General features: G+C 39.2%; 1 protein-coding gene across 1 annotated transcript in view; it reads left to right on the top strand.

Moving 5' to 3' along the window:
* plxna1b (plexin A1b) overlaps positions 1–21386 on the top strand; it is a 108730-nt gene that overhangs the window by 58475 nt on the left and 28869 nt on the right. The window contains exons 8-13 of the mRNA XM_065293889.1: positions 1438–1537; positions 6645–6759; positions 12035–12235; positions 18126–18222; positions 18539–18729; positions 20638–20789. Of these exons, the coding sequence (XP_065149961.1) occupies positions 1438–1537; positions 6645–6759; positions 12035–12235; positions 18126–18222; positions 18539–18729; positions 20638–20789 (856 nt within the window). The remainder of the gene's footprint in view (positions 1–1437; positions 1538–6644; positions 6760–12034; positions 12236–18125; positions 18223–18538; positions 18730–20637; positions 20790–21386) is intronic.

Raw genomic sequence — 21386 nt, 5'->3', positions numbered from 1 at the left:
TTAACTTTGTGTCATGCGATTTTTTTTTTTTTTTTTTTTTTTTTTTGCTTGAGTTGAATATTGTCAACTTGGGCTAAAATGCATTTGAGACGAATAGCGCTTGTTTTTGTGGCAATTGCGCTGCCCAATTTATGCTATCCAATTCGCATTGCCCCGCAAGTTTTTTTTTTTTTTTTGTTGAATATTTTCAACTTGCACTAAGATGCGTTTGTGACGAATAGCGCTTATTTTTGTGGCAATCGCGCTGCCCAATTCGCCCTACCCAATTACAAGAATGCGATTTAGTAAAAAACTGAAATAATTTTCTTTCATGTTTTTTAAAAAATTTTACGTACTTTAAACAACGCTGTAAGAAATATCCGCTTTTACACGGATCTGCGAATATGACTAAATACGCTTTTTTTGTGGATAGTTTTATGCTTGTGTACGCACCAAACGTGAAGCATCGTGGTCCTAGCTCTAGATTACTTTTGGGATTTAACTTTGTGTCATGCGATTTTTTTTTTTTTTTTTTTTTTTTTTTTTTTTTTTTTTTTTGCTTGAGTTGAATATTGTCAACTTTCGCTAAAAAGCATTTGAGACAAATAGCGCTTGTTTTTGTGGCAATTGCGCTGCCCAATTTACGCTATCCAATTTGCATTGCCCTGCACGTTTTTTTTTTTATTCGAGTTGAATATTTTCAACTTGCACTAAGATGCGTTTGAGACGAATAGCGCTTGTTTTTGTGGCAATCGCGCTGCCTAATTCGCCCTACCCAATTACAAGAACGCGATTTAGTAAAATACTGAAACAATTTTCTTTCATGTTTTTAAATTTTTTTACGTACCTTAAACAACGCTGTAAGAAATATCCGCTTTTACACGGATCTGCGAAGATGACTATATACGCTTTTTTGTGCACGAGGCCAGTAGATGGCGATGTTACTTTGTAAAGAAACACTATGCACCTGCACACATAAGCATTCTTCTACAAAGCCATAAATACAAACAATCAAGATCAAGGAGAAAGCATCCAGCAGTTTGGTTTAGATGAACGATGAGGTAGATTTATTACTACAAATGACTCTAAACTTAAAGCAGAATTTGGTCAACTTTGTTGGAGAAACTTTAATAAAGTCTATAATACGTATATTTACGCTTTCGTAGTCTACACGAACTTTTGACTTAAAAATACAAAATTTAAAAAATTGTATTTCAGAAACACAAAATGCTGTCGTCGTGTAAATGAACAGCCAAATCACATAAAAACTTTACGGTTTGCGGTTGCAAACATTGTCGTGTACACAGCCCCTTTATTTTATTCCAATGTTTTAGTTAATATCATGGTTTAAATAGACTCTGAATTCTGATTGGATGATTATACAAAATATGTAAATATCACATTTATCTTTAAAGCACTTACTAAGAGTTTTTTTGTGTTTATTTGTCATTTCTAAAGGAGACACACACGTCGTGAAGCTCTATTTAAAATCCCGGGAAACGGGACAGAAATTCGCCAGCGTGGATTTCACCTTCTACAACTGCAGCATCCACAGATCGTGAGTTCCCCTTATCTGTGCTTTTACCCCGATGCTCTTACATGTCGAGGGGGTGCAGCAGCGCTGCGGGGTGGGTCGTGTTTCTGTTGCCATGGCAACCGCTAGAGTGTTGATTGACACTTATTCTTTCGAAAACAGGCTGTGGTTAAAATCCTACAGATAGTGGACTCCACCTAAGCATTTCAATGAATGCACTAAACTGATAGCATGTGTAAGACACTCCAGATGGGTTCGGCTCATTTGAGAGGTGTGTGTAGTGTCTTATTGCAGGAAAGATGAGCCCTATGGATTCTCTAGAGAGACACACACACATATACACACAGATCTCCAGAGTGGCAGCATCTCAGATATACAACACACACACACCACACACACACACACACACACACACACACACACACACACACACACACACACACACAGTGAGCAGTGTGCTTTAAAACTGGGTCGCACAGCTCTTTCTCGATAACACAAGAATTGTGTTCTTTAAAATTCGTCCTTCATATGAATATTATTATAATTGGATAATCGCATACAGTCATGATTGACTCCCAATTCAATGCATCGTCTTCTCTGAAGGCAAAACCATCATTTCAAGGGTCTTTCTTTTCTTTAATAAAAGTGTTTCAATAGACATTGTTGAAGCTTTATGTAGATTAAAGCAAGAGAGAGAGAGAAATTCACAAAAAGTGTCGGCAAGAACATGACGTGATGACATTTATTTTCATGACAATTAAACTTCCCTACCATAAGCAAAGAGTTTCCTTCATGTTATTGTGATATTTAAAGGGACACTCCACGGTTTTTTTTTTTTTTTTTGAAAATATGCTCATTTTCCAGCTCCCCTAGAGTTAAACATTTGATTTTTACCATTTTAGAATCCATTCAGGTGATCTCCGGGTTTGGAGGTACCACTTTTAGCATAGCTTAGAATAATCCATTGGCTCGAAAATAGTCCCCTTGGTAACTTTCAATAGCAGGGGATAGTGTTGCGTACCGAAACCCGGTGCCATTATGCCTATATGGCCGGTACCTACCGGACCGAATCAGAACACAGATTTCGGTACCTCTTTAATGCATGAACGGTCGACTGAAATATTTAGCTCTCTGTAGCGCAAAAAGCATAATCACACCAGCACCGCACAGGAACGCTAGTTAAATTATACTGCACTCATATGGTGTAAATAATTTCCTGACTTACAAAATTCATGTGAATGTGAAAGTCGGATAATACATAGGATTCAAGTTTGATTTCTTAGCTTAACTTGGGTAAGTTTGTTCAGTTTTATATTGATAAAAAAAAATGGAAACAATTCATTTATTTTGAAAAATCTAAGGATCTTTAGATTTATTTATGTTACAGGGAGGGTAAAATGTTTTCCGTCTATTCGTTTTTGTTAAACGTTCTGTTTAATATAAGCGAGTCATTTTACTCATTTATTGTTGTTCTGTTTTAATAATAAATGATAATGAACAAATAAGCATTCGTAGTAATGAAAAATTATGTCTAAATTTATTGTGTTTCAACGCAGATACTATCCGTCAAATTCGTTTTATTAATAAACAAGCTGTTTAATATAAGCAAGTTTGTCATTGGAACTACTATTTAATTGGGGTTGAGTTGTTTGCTAACATTTTAAAATTAATTTTATTAATAAATGGAAATATTAAATAATCTAATGTTAAGGATGAAATGTAGCCAACATTTGAACTTCTTCGCCAAATAATTTTTTTTATTTAAAGATTTTATTTAATTTACGCATCAAAAATCTCATAAAGAAGAAATCCAGAAGATGATGGTGCTTTAGGCAAATCATTAATAAACAAATTATGACAAACAGAGAAGAATTTTCATTTGTGTTTTATGCTGTACTTTCATCCACTATCTTTTTGTGACTCTTTTTTTTTCAATGAACCGTTTGGTCATATCTTTGGTCATTTTTGAGCTCAATGCTAATGGTCTAATCAGATTCAATGGATTGTGCTAAGCTACCCTAAAAGTGGTACCGCCCAGACCTGGAGATCAGCTGAATGGATTCCAAAAATTTAAAAACAAAATGTTTAACTCTAGGAAGCTGGAAAATTAGCATATTTTCAAAAAAGTAGTGTGTCCCTTTAGTTTTATGCTTTGTAATGACAATATTTTTTACAATGCAAAACATCTTAAAGGGATAGTTCACCCAAAAATGAATAATTTCCCAAACCGATCATGAGCCCCATTCACTTCCAAAGTAGAAGAATAGAATACTATGGAAGTGAATGGGGCACAGGATCGGTATGGTTACAAACAAACCTCGAGATATCTTCATTCGTGTTCATCAGAACGAAGAACTTTATACAGGTTTGTAAAAACCTGAGTAAATAAATTTTTGGGTGAACTATCCCTTTAATGGTCCTAAAACGACATTCATTTTATTATTTTCCATATTTCGGGGTGAAATATGACCAGGAAATTTCTTTGAGTTTTAACCCCCTTATATTGAAGATGCTCTGTAGTTTTCTGCTGCAGGTTTTAGATGAGAAGTGGATTTGTTATCGTCGAGTTAAATGAGTCCAACTCTTCCTGGATGCGAGGGGTTTATGTTGATTATGGATGTGGGACGCCCGTCTGTGAGAGAGAGAGAGCTCAGCATGAGGGGCTTAACATGAGGGCAAATCCAGGGGATATCCTGAAGTTACCCCTACTCCAGACGGGCCGAGGGTAAGATGAGGGGGTAGGACGACAGAAGGAGGGATTTAATCCTCTCTTGGGATTGGAGGAGCAGTCAGGAGGAAAAAATAAGGTCGCATTTATTATCGTCTTGCCACCTTTTAAAAACTCTAATTTGGCCAGAATTGGGTGGCTTAAAGAAAATCATGACATGGTGAAATCTGGTGGCATTTTTGTTTATGGGAAAATATTTTTTGTTATGTTGGATAAACGACAAACTTCATGAACTTGATCCTTTCACACTTTGGGATGTATTGATGTATGTATTAATAAATAATTTATACTCAGGAGAGAGCACACACATTTTCCTACATTGAATATTTCTCTATTTGTTCCCCATAAATGCATGAAATGTTGTATTTGTTGCAATCTGTTGGATTATGTTATTTAAAGCTAACCGATCTTTACTGCATGTTGTTTATCTGTTATAATAAGTTAAGCTCCCATGTCTGAGATATGTTGTGTGTTTATGTAGCAGCTCACCCCCCGCTCAACTCGTCCTGCTGATGAACAGATTAAATCTCTCTAGAGATACAGAATTAACAAACAGACAAATGGTTACTCGATGGGAGATCATTACATAGACAAACACACATCCATAGACATGTATGGCTGCTGCAGTGGCATCACAACCTCTCTGGACACTTTGAGATCAATTGCTGAAGTTAATGTACAATAAAGGCAGAATATTGAAATGCAGGTCAACATTTTTTCAGACTTAATCATCTTTTCACTCAGATTGTTGCAATGCATTCATGAAACATATATTCAACACAGCTTAATAAAGCCAAAATAGTTCACATACAGTGCTAAAATATTTGTAAAAAAAGATTAAATTGTAAAAATTTCATTTATATGACCCTGGCCTACAAAACCATAAGTCGCACGGGTATATTTGTAGCAATAGCCAACAATATATTGTATGGGTCAAAATTATCAATTTTTTATGGCAAAAAAAATTTGGGATCATGTTTAATGAAGATATTTTGTAAATGTTCTATTGTAAATATATCAAAACTTGATTTATCATTAGTAATATGTGTTGCAATGGACTTCATTTGGACAACTTTAACTCTTTTCCTGCCAGCATTTTTTTTTATTTGCTAGCCAGTGCCAGCATTTTTTATGATTTTCACAAAAGTTGAATGCCTTCCAGACATTCTTCTTTAAATAAAAACATTCAATATATCAAATGACAGAACAGACCCTATGCTTTAAAAAAAAAATCATTTGTTATCTTTTATCACCAATATGGGTAAGTTTCTTCAAAAATACCAAATTTTGAGCAAAAAGCTGAGATAATTACGTTTTTGTGAAGGACTTTTGATTAAATTTAGAGCGATGATCAAAACATACACAGAGTGGTTACTGTTTGCCCTTATGCTGTGTTCACACCAGCAGAGGCGACAAGCACGAGTGATTTCAATGTTAAGTCAATGTGAAGACGCGTTGGGGGGCGTCTGGAGGTCTCGCGATGTTAACTTTGGCAGAAAAACGCACCAGGTTAACCAATCAGGAGCTTGTTCTAGTAGTGACGTGATTACAGGAAGCTAGCAGAGTCGCAGAAGCCCCTCCCATGACGCGAATTTCCGCTTGAATGTCTCGATGACTAGAATTTTACGTGTGATTGAAGCGAGTAAACTCAAAATGTTCAAGCGGCAAACTAGACACGAATTTGATGCCTCAAACGCGGCTGGTGTGAACCCACAGTCAGGAGGTGCTCTTACACAACCCGGGAGCAACACCTGACTGTGGGTTCATACTAGCCGCGTTGGCAGATAATAGCGGAAATAAGGATTGCCAGGAAAACTTGTCATTGGCAGAGAAGCGTTTTCTTTTAATTGACGAGATAACTTGTCAATGGCGAGGAATGAGTCAAAGGCGATTTTCTCAATATTTTACTACTTTTGCCACCTCAGATTTTCAAATAGTTGTATCTCGACCAAGTATTGTCCTCTCCTAACAAACCATACATCAATGGAAAGCTTATTTATTCATACATTTCAAATTCAACCCTTATGGTTTTGTGGTCCATGGTCACACATCAAAATCGGTTATGTTTGTTTATTAGTGTAAGACATAATTAGTTAAGTAAAGAGTTGTTTTGTGTGGCTCACGAGCTGCCTTGAGCTCTAAATGGTTCACTTTTAAAGCAGAAGACTTCAAGACAACAAACTAGATTTTTAAATAAAGCTTTGTCTCTGTCTGTCTCTCACCTCATGTGTTAATGTTAAATCCGTCTCTTTCTCATTACCCTCTTTTTCTCATCAATTCTTAAACTGGAGTCACCTCATGAAGCAGTGAAGAAAGCGGTGTTATCATCAGTCGATCTCTAACAGTATATTTGTTGTGTGTTTGTGTTTCTTTATATCTCACCTGTCTCTCTGTTATTTTCAGGTGTCTGTCATGTGTGAACGGCTCGTTCCCGTGTCACTGGTGTAAATACCGTCATATGTGCACACAGAACGCCAAAGACTGCTCTTTCCAGGAAGGCCGCGTGAACATGTCGGAGGTAAGAAATGCATCACTTTCTTTCTGCGATCATCACAGTTTATTTATTAATCACCCGGATCACAGCATCAAAGTGTTGTTGGGTAATACATCGCCTACAGTAAAATCTCATTCATATCAAGTCCCGTTTTTCGTAGCCGGATTTAAGTGATAATGTTTAAAAGGCTTCCTACTGTAGACGTGCAGCAGCGTAATTATATTTACAATATAGCTCAGCCTCAGGTGTCTTTATAAAGACTTTAATAGACGCAGAGGCAATCAGTCAGTTTTAAAATAAACATTTAATATGCATTGACTTTAGTGATTTAGTTGTTTCACACACAATTCTGCTGCGAGAAGAAAAAGAAATGAGCAAGCATTTGATGAATCACGTCTGTTTGTCAGTAGTTTCTCTTTCTCATGTAACCTCCCCATGTCTGTCCTCGGTATCATCGTGAGTAACTCGATCTGTTTGACTGAATAGAGGGAGATAAGAGTTGAGTGGATTTGGTCATCATGTCGATGGATCTTTTCTCTCATTGGCTACGTGGGAGTCCACTGGGAATCTCCCATAATTTTGTGTTTTCAAAGCCTGTGGACGAGCAGATTGTTTTCTCTAATAGACTCCAGATGTGTGTGAGAGAAAGTGTGAGCAAAAAAACGAGTTTAAGGAGGAGTGAGAGAGATCAGGTGGTAACGTGAGTGTTTACATTATAGTCCTGACACCATTTATTTCACAAACAGACAAAGAGATTGAGGGAGAAGGAGAGAGAGAAGAGTGGGAGAGATTTCCAGAGCTGGGAAGAAATGTTAGGGGGAGAGGAGGAGAATAAAATGTGAGGGACAGGACAGAAAAGGCGTTGGCGTGTTTAACCGCCTCTGTCTTTGTCAGCTGGGCGGCAATCATACTGGTGTTTCCTGAATGTTAGGAGGAAACCGTGAGGACAGTGAGATTCTAGAAGGTTCCACAGTTAAGGACCGTTCACATTACAACAATAACTATCAAAAATACAGTTTAAAAAATTTTTTTACATTAAAAAGAATAGTGGAGTTCACACCACAATATTGTTGGGATCACTTTCTGAGTGATTTTTTTCCAAATGATGAACGATAAACTATTGAGCTAAACTAAAGCGCTCGTCAGTCTTTTTTGCTGCTCACACCATTGTGCAAGACAGCTCACTCTGCGTTAACGTCTTTTTTGCCGCGCGCACAAACGCGCAAGACAGCCCTCTTTGTGTTAACGATTTTTTTGTTGCGCGCACCAACCCACAAGACAGCTCACTATGCTTTAACGACTTTCTTGCAGCGCACACCATTGTGCAAGACAGCCCACTCTGCATTAACAACTTTTTTGCCACGCGCACCATTGCGCAAGACAGCTCACTCTGCGTTATCGTCTTTTTTGCTGTGTGCACCAACTTGCAAGACAGCCCACTTTGCGTTTACGTCTTTTTTGCCGCGCACACCATTGCGCAAGACAGCTCACTTTGCGTTTACGTCTTTTTTGCCACGCGCACCATTGCGCAAGACATGCCACTTTGCGTTAACGTCCTTTTTGCCATGCGCACCAACACGCAAGACAGCTCACTCTGTGTTTACGACTTATTAGCTGTGTGCACCAACCCGCAAGACAGCCCTTTTCTGCATTAACGTCTTTTCTATCTAAAAGATATAGATATCCTTGGGATCACTTTCTGAGTGATTTTTTTCCAACTTATGAATGATAAACCATTGACAGCGCTCGTCAGTCTTTTTTGCCGCAGGGACCATTGCGCAAGACAGCTCACTCTGCTTTAACGACTTTTTTCCTGTGTGCACCAACGAGCAAGACCGCCCACTCTGCGTTAACATCTTTTTTGCCACGCACACCAAAACGCAAGACAGCCCACTCTGTGTTAACGTCTTTTTTGCCGCGCCCCCCATTGCGCAAGACAGCCCACTTTTAATGTCTTCTTTGCTGTGTGCACCAACAAGCAAGACAGCCCACTCTGCATTAACATCTTTTTTTGCCGTGTGCACCAACGCGGAAGACAGCCCACTCTGTGTTAACAACTGTTTTTGCAGCGCGTACCAACCCGCAAGACAGCCCACTTTGCATTTACGTCTTTTTTGCCACACGCACCATTGCGCAAGACAGCTCACTTTGCGTTAACGTCTCTTTTGCTGTGCGCACCAATGCACAAGACAGCCCACTCTGCGCTAACGTCTTTTTTTGCCACACGCACCAATGTACAAGGCAGCCCACTTTGCGTTAACGTCTTTTTTGCCGTGCACAGCAACGCGCTTATGCGGACGCGTCGAGTATAAACAAGGCTTAAGTTGTCATGTGGTGTAACCGGTAAAGCGCTCATGAATGGTGACACATGTTTTCTTCAGTAGACTTTTTGTCTGTTATTGATTTTAATCCCTTCTGTCAGTCATAGTCCGATTATCATCCTTATAATTTCATTAAAACCGTGTTGCAGCTCTTAATCAATTTACCAACCAACTGTCGTTTCATTCATTTCTTAATGTCTAACTTTGCTCAGATTTAAGGTTTGGCCAGTGTTAATTTTTTCCCCTGCATTATATTTTCTAAAGTAAGGTGATGATTTCAGTAAGGTCTTTAGTTGATAGTAAAACGGACCGTGACTGTCAGATGTGTTTAAACTGCAGATGAGGAGGTTTTTTTGTGCATGTTTCTGAGGATCTGAACATGAGCATCTACTATCCAGTGGGACATTGAAAAGAGGTCACGTGGCCTTTGGTATCCCCCTCTGACCCAATTACCCACTATTCATGCCTCTGCTTTGTTCCTGAGTTTTATTCATTCTGCTCTCTTATTAATTTCTTAGTTCATAACCGTCAACCCTGTTTTATCTTTCCACACTGTTTCTCTCTCACTCTGTCTTTATGTAATATTCATACGAGGATGCATTGGGCAGCTGGAAGCTCAGATCTAATCCACTTTAAATAATTAAACCAGAGAGAGAGAGCAGATCTTTATTTTGAAGAGTGTATTTTTATTGCTGGCCACGTTTGTCAGAAGTGTTATTGTATATTATTATTATTGTTTGGAGAACAGATGTGTCCTGGATGCTGATTGGTCAATGGTGGTAATGTTACATTTACCACATCAAGATGATTGTTATTTTTGTTGCACTTTATGTGTCAGCCATTGTATTTTCTAATGTAAGCATGGATTTTGTTTGTTTAATTTGTTTGTTTTATTTATGAGGACAAAACACAATAATCAACATTACTGTAAATGTGCCAGTGTTAGCCAGCCAGCTAATTTTCAACTGCAGTCCTTTGGCAAGATGTTTTATAACCCAATAAGTAAAAACAAATCTGAACACAAAACAAATAGCAAAAAACTAAATACAAAACAAAAACAATACAATACCAATCAATCAGCATGCAATCGACATTGACACACAGTAATCTTACAAGTACACAAAACAAGCACACCTGGCAACGTTCAGGAGAAAATGTTAGCAGCAAGTTAAATACTAAAATTCATAAATTAAAAATGAACACGTTTGATTTTTTTTTTTAAACCAAGCCTTAAGACGGTATAAATGAGATATGTCGTACAATCTCTTATTTCAGTAATAATTTTCATAATTTTTCAAGTGCCCTTCAACCCTAGCCTGGCTCCGCCCTCCTACGTGCTTCCGGTTAATTTTCATTTCGCTTCAGCAGTACGTCTGGGATGGCTCTATAGAGTTTCGTTTTCTCCTGCAAAAATCTGAAGGACCAATCAGCGAACAGATGGGGGTGGCTAAGAACGATGACGTTGAGGTTGTGCGTCAGTTTGAGTTGTAGTTCAGTAATGGCAGCGGAGAAAGACGTGAGAAAAGCTATTCGGTCCGTTGTTGCAAAACTGCCGAATATACAGAAGTTAAAGCCGGAGCAAGAACCAGGTTTGCTAAGTTTTGTTTGTCTGATTATTCTCACTTGTTGTTTCCGTCCGGTTTCGGTGCATGATATACGTCACGAACACACGTTAGCGATTGGCTTTGGCAGATCCTGAGTGACTCTGGGCAGATCCAATAGTTTTAAACTTCAACAATGGACCCTCCTTAACAGAAGTAACGCTTTGCAATGCAGCGTGGCCAGACTCTCTGTACGAATGAAATGAATGTACGAGAGTCTGGTTGGACCAGGCTACTTCAACCCAGCCTGTATTCAGAAAATGGCAATATTATTTCTGCGTTATATCACAGTGCCAATGTATTTCTTATGTTAGTATTAAGTACCTATAGAGGAGTATTGCATCCTTCATATCTCTGAAGAGTCTTTAGTTTTATCCGATTTATAAAAGACAGATCAGCTCTACCTCTACTTACTCGAATAAAGCCAAGCCCCTGCATGTTCATGTTGTTAGCATTATATGCACTTACAAGACAATTGCCAACAAAGCAGACTTTTGATGCAGTTTTACTTACCGCCTGCGACTATTGAGCTGGTTGGGACCGGCCCATTCCGGTCACACACGCACAATTCCGCTACTACCCCGGATAAACAAACTATATCCAGTGTTTACGTAATGTTGGGTTCTTTGGGAAGCCAAACAAGCTCAAATTTCCCTCTCAAACAAAAACACACTTCTCTAGTGACTTAGATTTTTTAACATTTTGTTGATGTTTCACTATTCTAGGTGAAATGCCCATATAAGGACTTCCACTGTACTTCCTGCACTGAAATTGCCCATAAAAAAATTAGTTTGTTGAATGTTCTAAAAAAAAAAAAAATTCTGAAACCTATATGAACCCTGGCAAAGTGCATTTGGCACAGAAGTACTCTTAAACTGTGTTTTTAAGTCAGAATGCGTGAAATGGCTTTAGACCCCCCCCCCTTTAAATATGACAACCTTTGTCATTACCTGCAGTCAAATCCCAGCTGTGCTGATATTCAGAACATAATGTTCAAACAATTGAGAAACAAATGCTCAGATAATCATCATTTATTCCCCGAGGCAGCACACATACACACAGAGTCGATGTTCTGGGATAACATCACTATCCGGCTCATTTCTGTCTCAGTTTGTTGGATATTTCTGCTCCATATGTGTCCCATCACAGATGTTCAACCAAGCGTCAGATGTGCTCAATGCTGTACATTCATGCTAGTTAGAAAGTTAGCGATGTGGTGTAACCAGAAGGTTGCTTCAGTCCCGAGTGAAACACTTAACCCCTGGTTAACCGGGTTAGTCCAGCGGGACTGCACTGGTAATGAGTTCATGACCCGTTCTGTTGAGACATTGTGTGAAGGTGGTTTATAAATAACAGGCCGCTGTTGTTGTTTTGCAGGATTGTCCTCAGATTCTGCCCTCCACACAGATCTACATTCCCGTCGGCATTCCGAAGCCGATCACGCTGTCCGCCCGGAATCTTCCACAGCCTCAGTCCGGTCAGAGGAACTACGAGTGCATCTTCCACATCCAGGGTGAGACGCACAGCGTGACGGCGCTTCGGTTTAACAGCTCCAGCATTCAATGCCAGAAAACCACGGTGAGTACAAACACCATCTTACTGGAATACTCTGGGAATATCCTGGAAATAATCTCCTGTTTATGGCAAACACACTTTAAGCACTTATAAGGGATAAACATTTAAAACTTCTAAAGTTGTAACTTACTTGCATGACTTGCGTTAATACAAAATAATGTTCAATATTTGTTCAGTCTCAAGGTCTTAAATGTTTTTGATGATGTCACATGATGATATCACATGTGTGTGCATGCATGTGTGTGTGATTGTTGTAAACAGTGTTATAACACAGTACAGATGGTTGAGGATCAGTCCTGCTGTCTGTCGGTCTGTTTGGAAGAGTCTGAACATTATAAACAATTTGGAAATGTCCGGATGTGTGGCTCACATCAGCAGTAATGTGTGTTTTTGGACGTCAGACTCTTGTTTTTCTTTTTCTTTCTCTGTGTTTTTAATTCTCGGTTTTGAAAGGATTTCAGCTTCTTATGCTTTTGGTTCGAAAGTTGTTTTTTTATACTCTAGTGGTCCAGAAAAGTGGCCAAATCTGCTGACGTGTTTACACACAAACACACATTTCTCCTCTTTCAGACAAACAGACAGACATCTGTGATCCGGCTGCATGGGAAAACCACAGCTGACATTTCATTGAATCCAGCTGGAAGTCCGAGGTGCTCATGGGAAATGTGTTTTAGGGCTGTCTGTAAATTCAGATCATCATGACTGATCCCATTTTTTGTTAACCTCAAATCTAAATCACTTACTGACAGTTTGGTCTGTGTGCTAAACTTGGGTGCTGTATTAAATGGCACCTATTTCATTGCTAAAAAACAAGGTTATTTTGTGTATTTGGTATAATACAATGTGTTCATGTGGTTTATGGTTAAAAAAACACATTATTTCCCACATACCGTACATTTTTGTAGCTTCAGATTTTACTCTCTTGAAATGCATGGATTTGAAAAGCTCTGTGTCCCTGATTGGCCAGCTAATCTGTACGTTGTGATTGGTCTGAATACCTCTGTAATCAGCAGGAAATGTGATGCTCCTTACCCTGTTTGAAAGATTTGCTCACAATGCAATGCTAACAGGAGTTAACTTCCAATCCCAGGAAGTAAACTGTTGCCTACAATCCGTGTGTTTGTAGTCCAAGAAAAGAGATTGACGTTGGAACTGATAACTCGCGTCATTGGTTACTTTGGGGTTTGTACTTTTTGCATATTGTTAACATGAACTAATACACACTTACACACCAAAATAAATGTAAAATCGTGAATCAGACCATTGGTGCTCTTTAAAGGGACACTGTTACATGGTGTAGCTGTTGTAACATGGCTGCAGGAGGCGCAATGATATTACACAGCAGCCGAAAATAGTCCTCTAAGTAACATTTAGTGGCAGGGGACTAATAATCGTAATATCGTTGCGCCTCCTGCAGCCATGTTACAGCAGCAAAGTCCTTGATTATTAAGCCAGAATGAGAGTATAGACTGTTTCAACAGTAACAACATAAACAAGCGGCTTTCGTTGTCATCACGTAACTTTAGATAAACACTGTGAAGAATAAATAACAACGAAGTCCTTTTAAAGTAGTTTATTTATATAACAAGCAAAATAAACAACACGTAGATTACATAGGAACCCAAAACATTTATTATTTTTGACCAGTTATGTGTTTAAGAGTTCAGTTTCAGCAACTAGTCAGACCATTAAACAAACAGAAACCGGAAGTAAAGTTTGGACCAGACGCTTTTCGCATCACCGCACGTGCGCCCAATTAAACGGTCTATAGTTTCTAACCATATCTGCCTAGAAAATCGCAACTTTTTATTTTCTGTCAGTCTTAGTACACAATGTAACTACAGAAGAGTCAAGTTTTAAATAGGAGAAATATGCAAACCTTTTGGTTATTTTTTAGCGCAATGCTAATGGTCTTATCAGATTCAATGGATTATGCTATGATATGCTAAAAGTGCTAGCACCAGACCCTGAAATCAGCTGAATGGATTCCAAAATGGTAACTATTAAATGTTTAACCCTAGGGGAGCTGGAAAATGTCCCTTTAACATTGAATTGGATAAACTGTATTAAATGCATAAAATAAACTCCATGCTTTCATTACTTTCATAAGTTAAAATGTAAATCCTAGTGGGTTTCTTTTTTTAATTGTCAAGAAGAGTAAGAATAGATGTACAGTATCAGAGCAGACACTCGTAGTTTAATTCATCATCCTGTTTGAGGCTCTTTCTGACTGTTAGAAGACAGACGACAAGCCGAAGAAGAGAAAGAGAGAGAGGGAGAGATTCAACCATGAGTTCTGATGAGAACCAATTAGAGGAGAGACAGATAAAAATGAGAGCGAGAGAGAGAGAGTAATAGATAGTACAGTAAAGAACAATAAAGGTGAGAGAAAATTTGCAGAGAGTGATGGAGAGACAGAAGCTGAGGGCCATTTGGGGACAGAAGAGCTATCTTGAAACTTGATGCACCCGAGAGAGAGACCAGTTAATATCATTCAGCTGTATAAGAGTAGTACCATTGTCATATTGTTATAGAAGTAGATGAGTCATAGTGATGTTATCTCATTCTCATACTTTCTTAAAAGTCAAAGTCTTTTGTTGTTATGTGTAAGTACTGTGTACAAAGTACAATGAGAAACCTTTCTTGAATGCTTCTTTACAGAATTATAGACGAGACACAATAAAATAAACAGCACTGGTAGTTACAGAGTATTTCGGTGCCGAATGCACTACCCAGGGCTCGTACAAGTTTCTGAAAGTTTTTTTCAATTACGGGTCCAGCTGACGTTTCAGGGGTTTCTATACGTATCAATTCTTTTTATGGGCACTTCCCTCGGAAAACCCCGCCCACCCGTCAATCAGCAGGAGACGCTAGAACTTGCAAACATCACATCACGCGACACAGCTTTGTTAAAATTTCAACACTCAAGAATGGCATGAATGAAGAAGTGTGTTTTTGGATGTAAGGAGAAGGCAGCATTATGAAAACAAAGGATATAGTTTATTATCCGGGGTAGCAGCGGAGTTTTGTGTGTGTGTTTAATGCACTGGATTTCATTGAAAAGTCCCAACCGATCATGAGTTGCATGCGATAAGTAAGACTTCTGTGTTATGTTGGAAATAGGCGCGTACATATTATATAAATGATATGAACATGTAGTGAATCAAGTTAAACAGTGTTGTACAGTGTTGCATGACTCGTACTCGCTCCTCCTGCGGTAGTAACTCCTCCTCCTGAATTTTTTTTTTATGTTATCGGAATAAAGCTAATCTTTCTTTTATAAATCTGATTAAACTAAAGACTCTTCAGAGATATAAAGGATGTAATACTACTCTATAGGTACTCCAGATTAACATCAGAAATGCAGAAACGGTGCGTGGTATGTGAGCTTTAAAATAAGATTTCTCTGACTCACATATACAAAAATCCCCTAATAAACTTTACTCTGCTTGTACTGTGTTATAGAAAAGTCACATAAAATAACATAAAATGAGCTTTATCAGCTAAAATCAGCTAATGCCACTGGAAAACAAAGGATTTAATGCATGATTGACACACACACACACACACACACACACACACACACACACACACACACACACACACACACACACACACACACACACAAGCTCAATATGTGGTAATACTTATCGTGTTTATTTGTTTATCCTTGTGAGATGAAGCGATGTGGCCCGTATGAAGTCTGTGTTGAAAGTTTTCCTGGAGCAGCAGGACTCGTCCTTCAGGACACAATAGCTGAGGTCAGAGGAAGGCCAGGGTCATTAAACCATAAGTTGTCCGGCACTAAATCAACATCCTTCACATCCCAGATGGGGTTTGAACCGGCAGCCCTCTAATCACTGCTGTAATGGTGCACGGATCAGACCGGCACACAGTCAGAACGGGAGATCTGCTTTCTCTTAATATAGAAAGTGTATATCAGTAAATGAAATCAAACAATCTTCAGTATTTATCATATCAGTAGACTGAACCTGCAGGCGGTTTCCACTCGCCGTCCTCTTTAGCTCCATCACGTCATTTCTCGTTGATTAAATTACGCGAGCGTTTGGTCTTCCTACGCTGGTCAGAGGTTAACTGCCTACTTAGGAACGACGTCTCGCATGGTCTGAATCACATGGTGGTCTCCAGCCTGCAGGGTGAATAAATTACCATACAATACATGTATGACAGCTGCATTCAGACAGAAGATGGCTCATGTTAACATCATAAATTATGTTTAATTTCTAAGCCGGCCCTCTGTGCCCAGAGACATTATCTGTGTCTCATGATTGTTTTCAGAGCACATAACAAAAAGAGCTAGGAGAAGCATTTCTATTAATGTTATTTTATTTTACTGCAAAAAAAGACAAATGGAAAGAAACTTTTTTTTTTAAATCTAGCAAAAACCTAGGAACTGCATGCATGCTGTTGCAATGGCCTATCAAAAGTGTGCATGCTGTAGCAATGCCCTAACAACCACATGTGTGCTGTAGCAATGCCCCTAGCAACTGTGTGCATGCTGTAGCAATGCCCTAACAACATCATGGGTGCTCTAGCAATGCCCTAGCAAACGTGTGCATGCCGCAGCAATGCCTTAGCAAATGTGTGCATGCTTTATCAATGCCCTAGCAACCACATGTGTGCTGTAGCAATCCCCTAGCAACCGTGTGCATGCTGTAGCAATGCCCAAGCAATTGTGTGCATGCTGTAGCAACCGTGTGCCTGCTGTAGCAAATGCTCTAGCAACCGTGTGCATACTGTATCAATCCCCTAGCAATCGTGTGCATGCTGTAGCAATACCCTAGCAACCACATGTTTTCTGTAACCATGGCCTTAGCAACCACATGGCTACTGTAGAAAGGCCCTAGCAACCGCATCTTTCTGTAACAATGCCATAGCAATCACATCTCTCTCTTTCTCTCCATTTGTTTCTTTAACTGTTTTGTGTTGTTGTGTGTGTGTTGTTTTACACTTTCTGCTCTCTCTCAGATGAAGTGTTGTGTCACTCCTTCATTAATCTCTCTTCAGTTATTTATACAGTCCCTCTCTTAGAGTAGATCTGTCATTGAGACCTGGAGTGTTAAGGTATCAGCACATGTAAAAACGTTTCCTTCACCATTTATATATTCTTACTCTGTTGTACTCTGAACAGTTAATGACATTTCATGACAAAAATTAAAACCCTGTATATATAATAACCCTGTATAGACAATATTCAATAAGAGAGAGATGATGAAGAGCTTCTAAGAGGAAGATGTATGTCGTATCCATGTGCAGTTTGTATGTATACATGGGTTGTTGCTGGAGGTTTTGTTTGATCTCTTTCATGCTTTGGAAAGACTTCAGTAGATGTCCTTCACTGTCCTGGATTGTGTGTATGTGTGTGCGGTATTTCTGTGTAGTTACACGCTGAAGGTCTTGGTTAAGAACTCTTAAATAAATGATATTCTATTAATAATAGAGTAAAATAACAGAGTAAGGGTTGGGAAAAATCCCACATCACCTCAGAAGATTCTGTAGCTCAAATGTATCTGAAAGTTACTCAGTGTTGAGGGTCAATAGCAGTCAATGTTGATCATATTAAAGCAGTGAGTATCTTATAATAGTGGTTTTACTAAATGTAAACACTTCTTGGGGATAATGTGAAGCAAGGTAAAATCCCCTTAACTACGGGAACTTTATTTCTTCTGTTAAACTATCAAGGCCAACATGCTAAGACCAGTAGTAACTCGTGTCTAACTGTGGAACAGTGTTTATCGACATTCAGACGGTGAACTATCGCATACTAGATAGATCGAGATATAGCTATCGATAGCACATTGCTGAGTTAATTTTATCAGCCAAGACAACAGCAACAAGAGGATGATGATGTTCTTCTTCACTTATGTTTCAGTACAACTATGAAGGAAGTGACATCAGTAACCTTCCTGTTGATCTGTCTGTGGCGTGGAATGGAAACTTCATCATTGACAACCCCCACAATATACAAGGTAACCATGGCAACCGCTGCAGTGGGCTGTATGCGGTAACCTAGCAACATTTAGAGGATGCTGCAGGGCGAGAGAGAGCGTGCCGTCGCAGTGTTTATAAATGTTTTAAAAGAGTTTCTGCTTATGTAATCAAATGAGCTAATGTTAGAGCGTTATATTTAAACGAATTATTTATGTCCATCACTGCTGTGGTATCGTGTAGCTGATGATGAAGATTATTTTGAAAGCTAATGCTGAAGTAAAATTGAAGTGTAATCTAGTATGACATCACAAATCATTTCTAAGGCAATATCTGAGTGTCTCTTTCTTTCTTTAGCTCACCTTTACAAGTGTTATGCGTTAAGGGAGAGCTGTGGTTTGTGTCTGAAATCGGACCCAAGCTTCGAGTGTGGATGGTGTGTTCAGGATAAGAAGTGTTCTCTCCGTCAGGAATGTGCACAACCTGAACAAACCTGGATGCACGTCACCGCCGGCAACAGCCGCTGTACACATCCTCGCATCACCAAGGTATACAAATGCACATTGACATACTGATCTATGGTCAGATCATGCAGTACACCTAACACCTCCTGATGACTGACCTACAGTCAGAACATTAGAGATTATTAAGAGCCAGTCAAACATTTGGACTTGTATTCATTTGTTATCATTAACTTCTTCAGATGCATCCTGGAATATTTTTAGAAAGGTTTAGGATGCTTCTCTTGTTTAAATTGTTACAAAAAAAGATCGATTTAGATTTAAGGTGCTTTTCAACTGCATGGTACGGCTCACTTTAGGGGGTTCGACTTTTTTTTTAGTACCACCTTGGTTGAGGTTCCAGGCGAGCCGTAGCGATGCTAAACACTGCATTGGTCAGAGAGAATCGTCACTACAGCATCATTGCTAAATGCAAGATTAACTTAGCCTTGTTGTAGGAGTTCCCAGACTGTCTTGTACTCTTAGCAGTGAATAAAACATTCAGGGGGCGTGCACATCAAAGCGTTTACACCTGCGGCCCCTTATATGTTTTCATTTTTCCAATGGAAGCGGCATGATCACAGTCTGTGCTGTGCGATTTTCCACAGTCAGCGTTGAGCGCCCGGAGTTGAAAAATGTAAATCTTTGGGTGAAACGTTTTTCTCGTCCATGTCACTTCTCACTCGGCCATCCAATCACAGTGGAGGAGGGGTGGGACGAAGATCAGTGGCAACCGGCGCGTCGTTCATCGACTGATTAACAAAGCAACCATCATAGCAACCAAACCAAAGCGCTCAGCTGACTAAAGCGTCAACAGTCAGTGTTTTCAGCCCCGTTTAAACACTTTGGTGTGCAAGCCACCTAACAATAAATCCCACCCACTTTGAAGCGGTACTAAACCGCAGTGGAAAAGCAAACAACGGCAAAGTAAAGCAAGCCGAGTCGTGATGCGCCAAGACATGGCACGCATTAGTCAAGTGTGTCCACATTTTGAAGTGGGTACCATACATCACTAATAAGTGTTCACTTTTGTAGATTAGATCAGATTGTTTTTCTTATTTGCATGCTTCAAACTCCATATCATCATTTTAGATGGACCTGGGTGCAGATCTTTAATGTCTAACAGTCTTCAGATTTCACATAAACTCGATGAATCAAACAGCACAGACAGATCTGTTATGAAAATGATCTTCTCTCTGCATTAAGAGGATTGCCAAATTCTGCCCTAGCAATTGAATAAAAGTTTTAGATCATCCAGTTACTAAAATTACATCTCATGTTAATTAAAGTTCTCCTTTGTTCTCATCCTGCGATCTGTCCATCTTTCTCTCTGTCTCTCTCTCTCTCTCCAGCGCTGCTGTCGTTTTATTAGATTAGGTGTTAATTTAATTTGGGAAAGAATGAATTTATCACATGGATTATTAGCTCACTGTGGGTGCTTTGAAAGCCATCTGTTGAGAAGATGTACACCTATTTTCTCTCTCTCTTTCTTTCTTTCTCTGTCTCTTCCCATCTTTCTTATGCTTTGTCTTCACACAGGCTCTGGTTTTCAATTTTTATCTATCTGTAGAAATGTGTGAATGTCAAATGAAGACGGTCCCTCGGAAACCAATTACTCGTATTCTGTATTCTCTCTCAGTTTGAAAAGCGAGTGATTGTGCTGTTTGTGTTTTGACTGCCGTTTTCGAGGGTTAAATGAAACCCCTGTCATTATTCTCACGCCTTTCTGTTGTTTGAAGCCAGCATGACTTTATTTCCATAGAGCACGGGAGATGTTTTGCCGAATGTTGACAATTATTTTCTCCGTGAATTGAAAGTGTACGGTCACCAGGGTACGGTTAGACTCCTAAACCTGCGAGACCATTTTATCATTGTGTTGTTTGTTGTAGAAGTATAACGTGTTTGTACTAAGACACACATTCAAAAATGTATTTGTGCTTTTGTTTTTTGGTCCAGTTGTCTCCTGAAACAGGACCACGACAGGGTGGGACCAGACTCACCATCACCGGAGAAAATCTGGGCCTTCAGTTCAAAGACATCCAGAACGGCGTTCGGATTGGAAAAGTGTCCTGTCAGCCCATCGAGGAGGAATACATCAGCGCTGAACAGTGAGTGTTTGTTACAAAATTCATCTACTTATTTTTACCAAGGTGCAACCTATTGTAAAGCCAACACAGAATTTACTTAAACTGCAATTCTTCAACTGGCCACTAGAGACAGGCTCCAAAAGGGAGTCAATCCCATAGACCCCCCCCCCCCCCAATAAACAGCAGTAATACATTTGTTTACAGCCGTTTAAATTATATTAAGTCTTAAAGTATTGCATAATTAAGGGCGTGGCCAGTGACGGATGAACTGCCACTGCTGTCACTACCATCAAACTAGACAGACTAAACTAGACTAGACTTCAGCTCCACCCATGCTCCGCCTCTTTGCCCATTTTTGGTCATCCGCGAGTGACATGCTGCCAAGATGGCGACAGCGGACTCTGCCAACTCTGGAATTCAAAAATGGACCTACACTGCAAAAAATGACTTTAATTAGTATTTTTGTCTTGCTTTCAGTACAAATATCTAAAATTTCTTAAATCAAGATGTATTTTCTTGATTAGCAAAATGAAAAAAAGTCTATTTTTTAAAGAAAAGGTTACATTTAAGTGAATGTGTGCTTAAAACAAGCAAAAATATCTGCCAATGGGAAGATAC

Source organism: Paramisgurnus dabryanus, chromosome 7 (assembly GCF_030506205.2).
Source record: "Paramisgurnus dabryanus chromosome 7, PD_genome_1.1, whole genome shotgun sequence".
NCBI classification, from domain to species: Eukaryota; Metazoa; Chordata; class Actinopteri; order Cypriniformes; family Cobitidae; genus Paramisgurnus; species Paramisgurnus dabryanus.
This window is presented reverse-complemented; position numbering and strand designations above follow the sequence as displayed.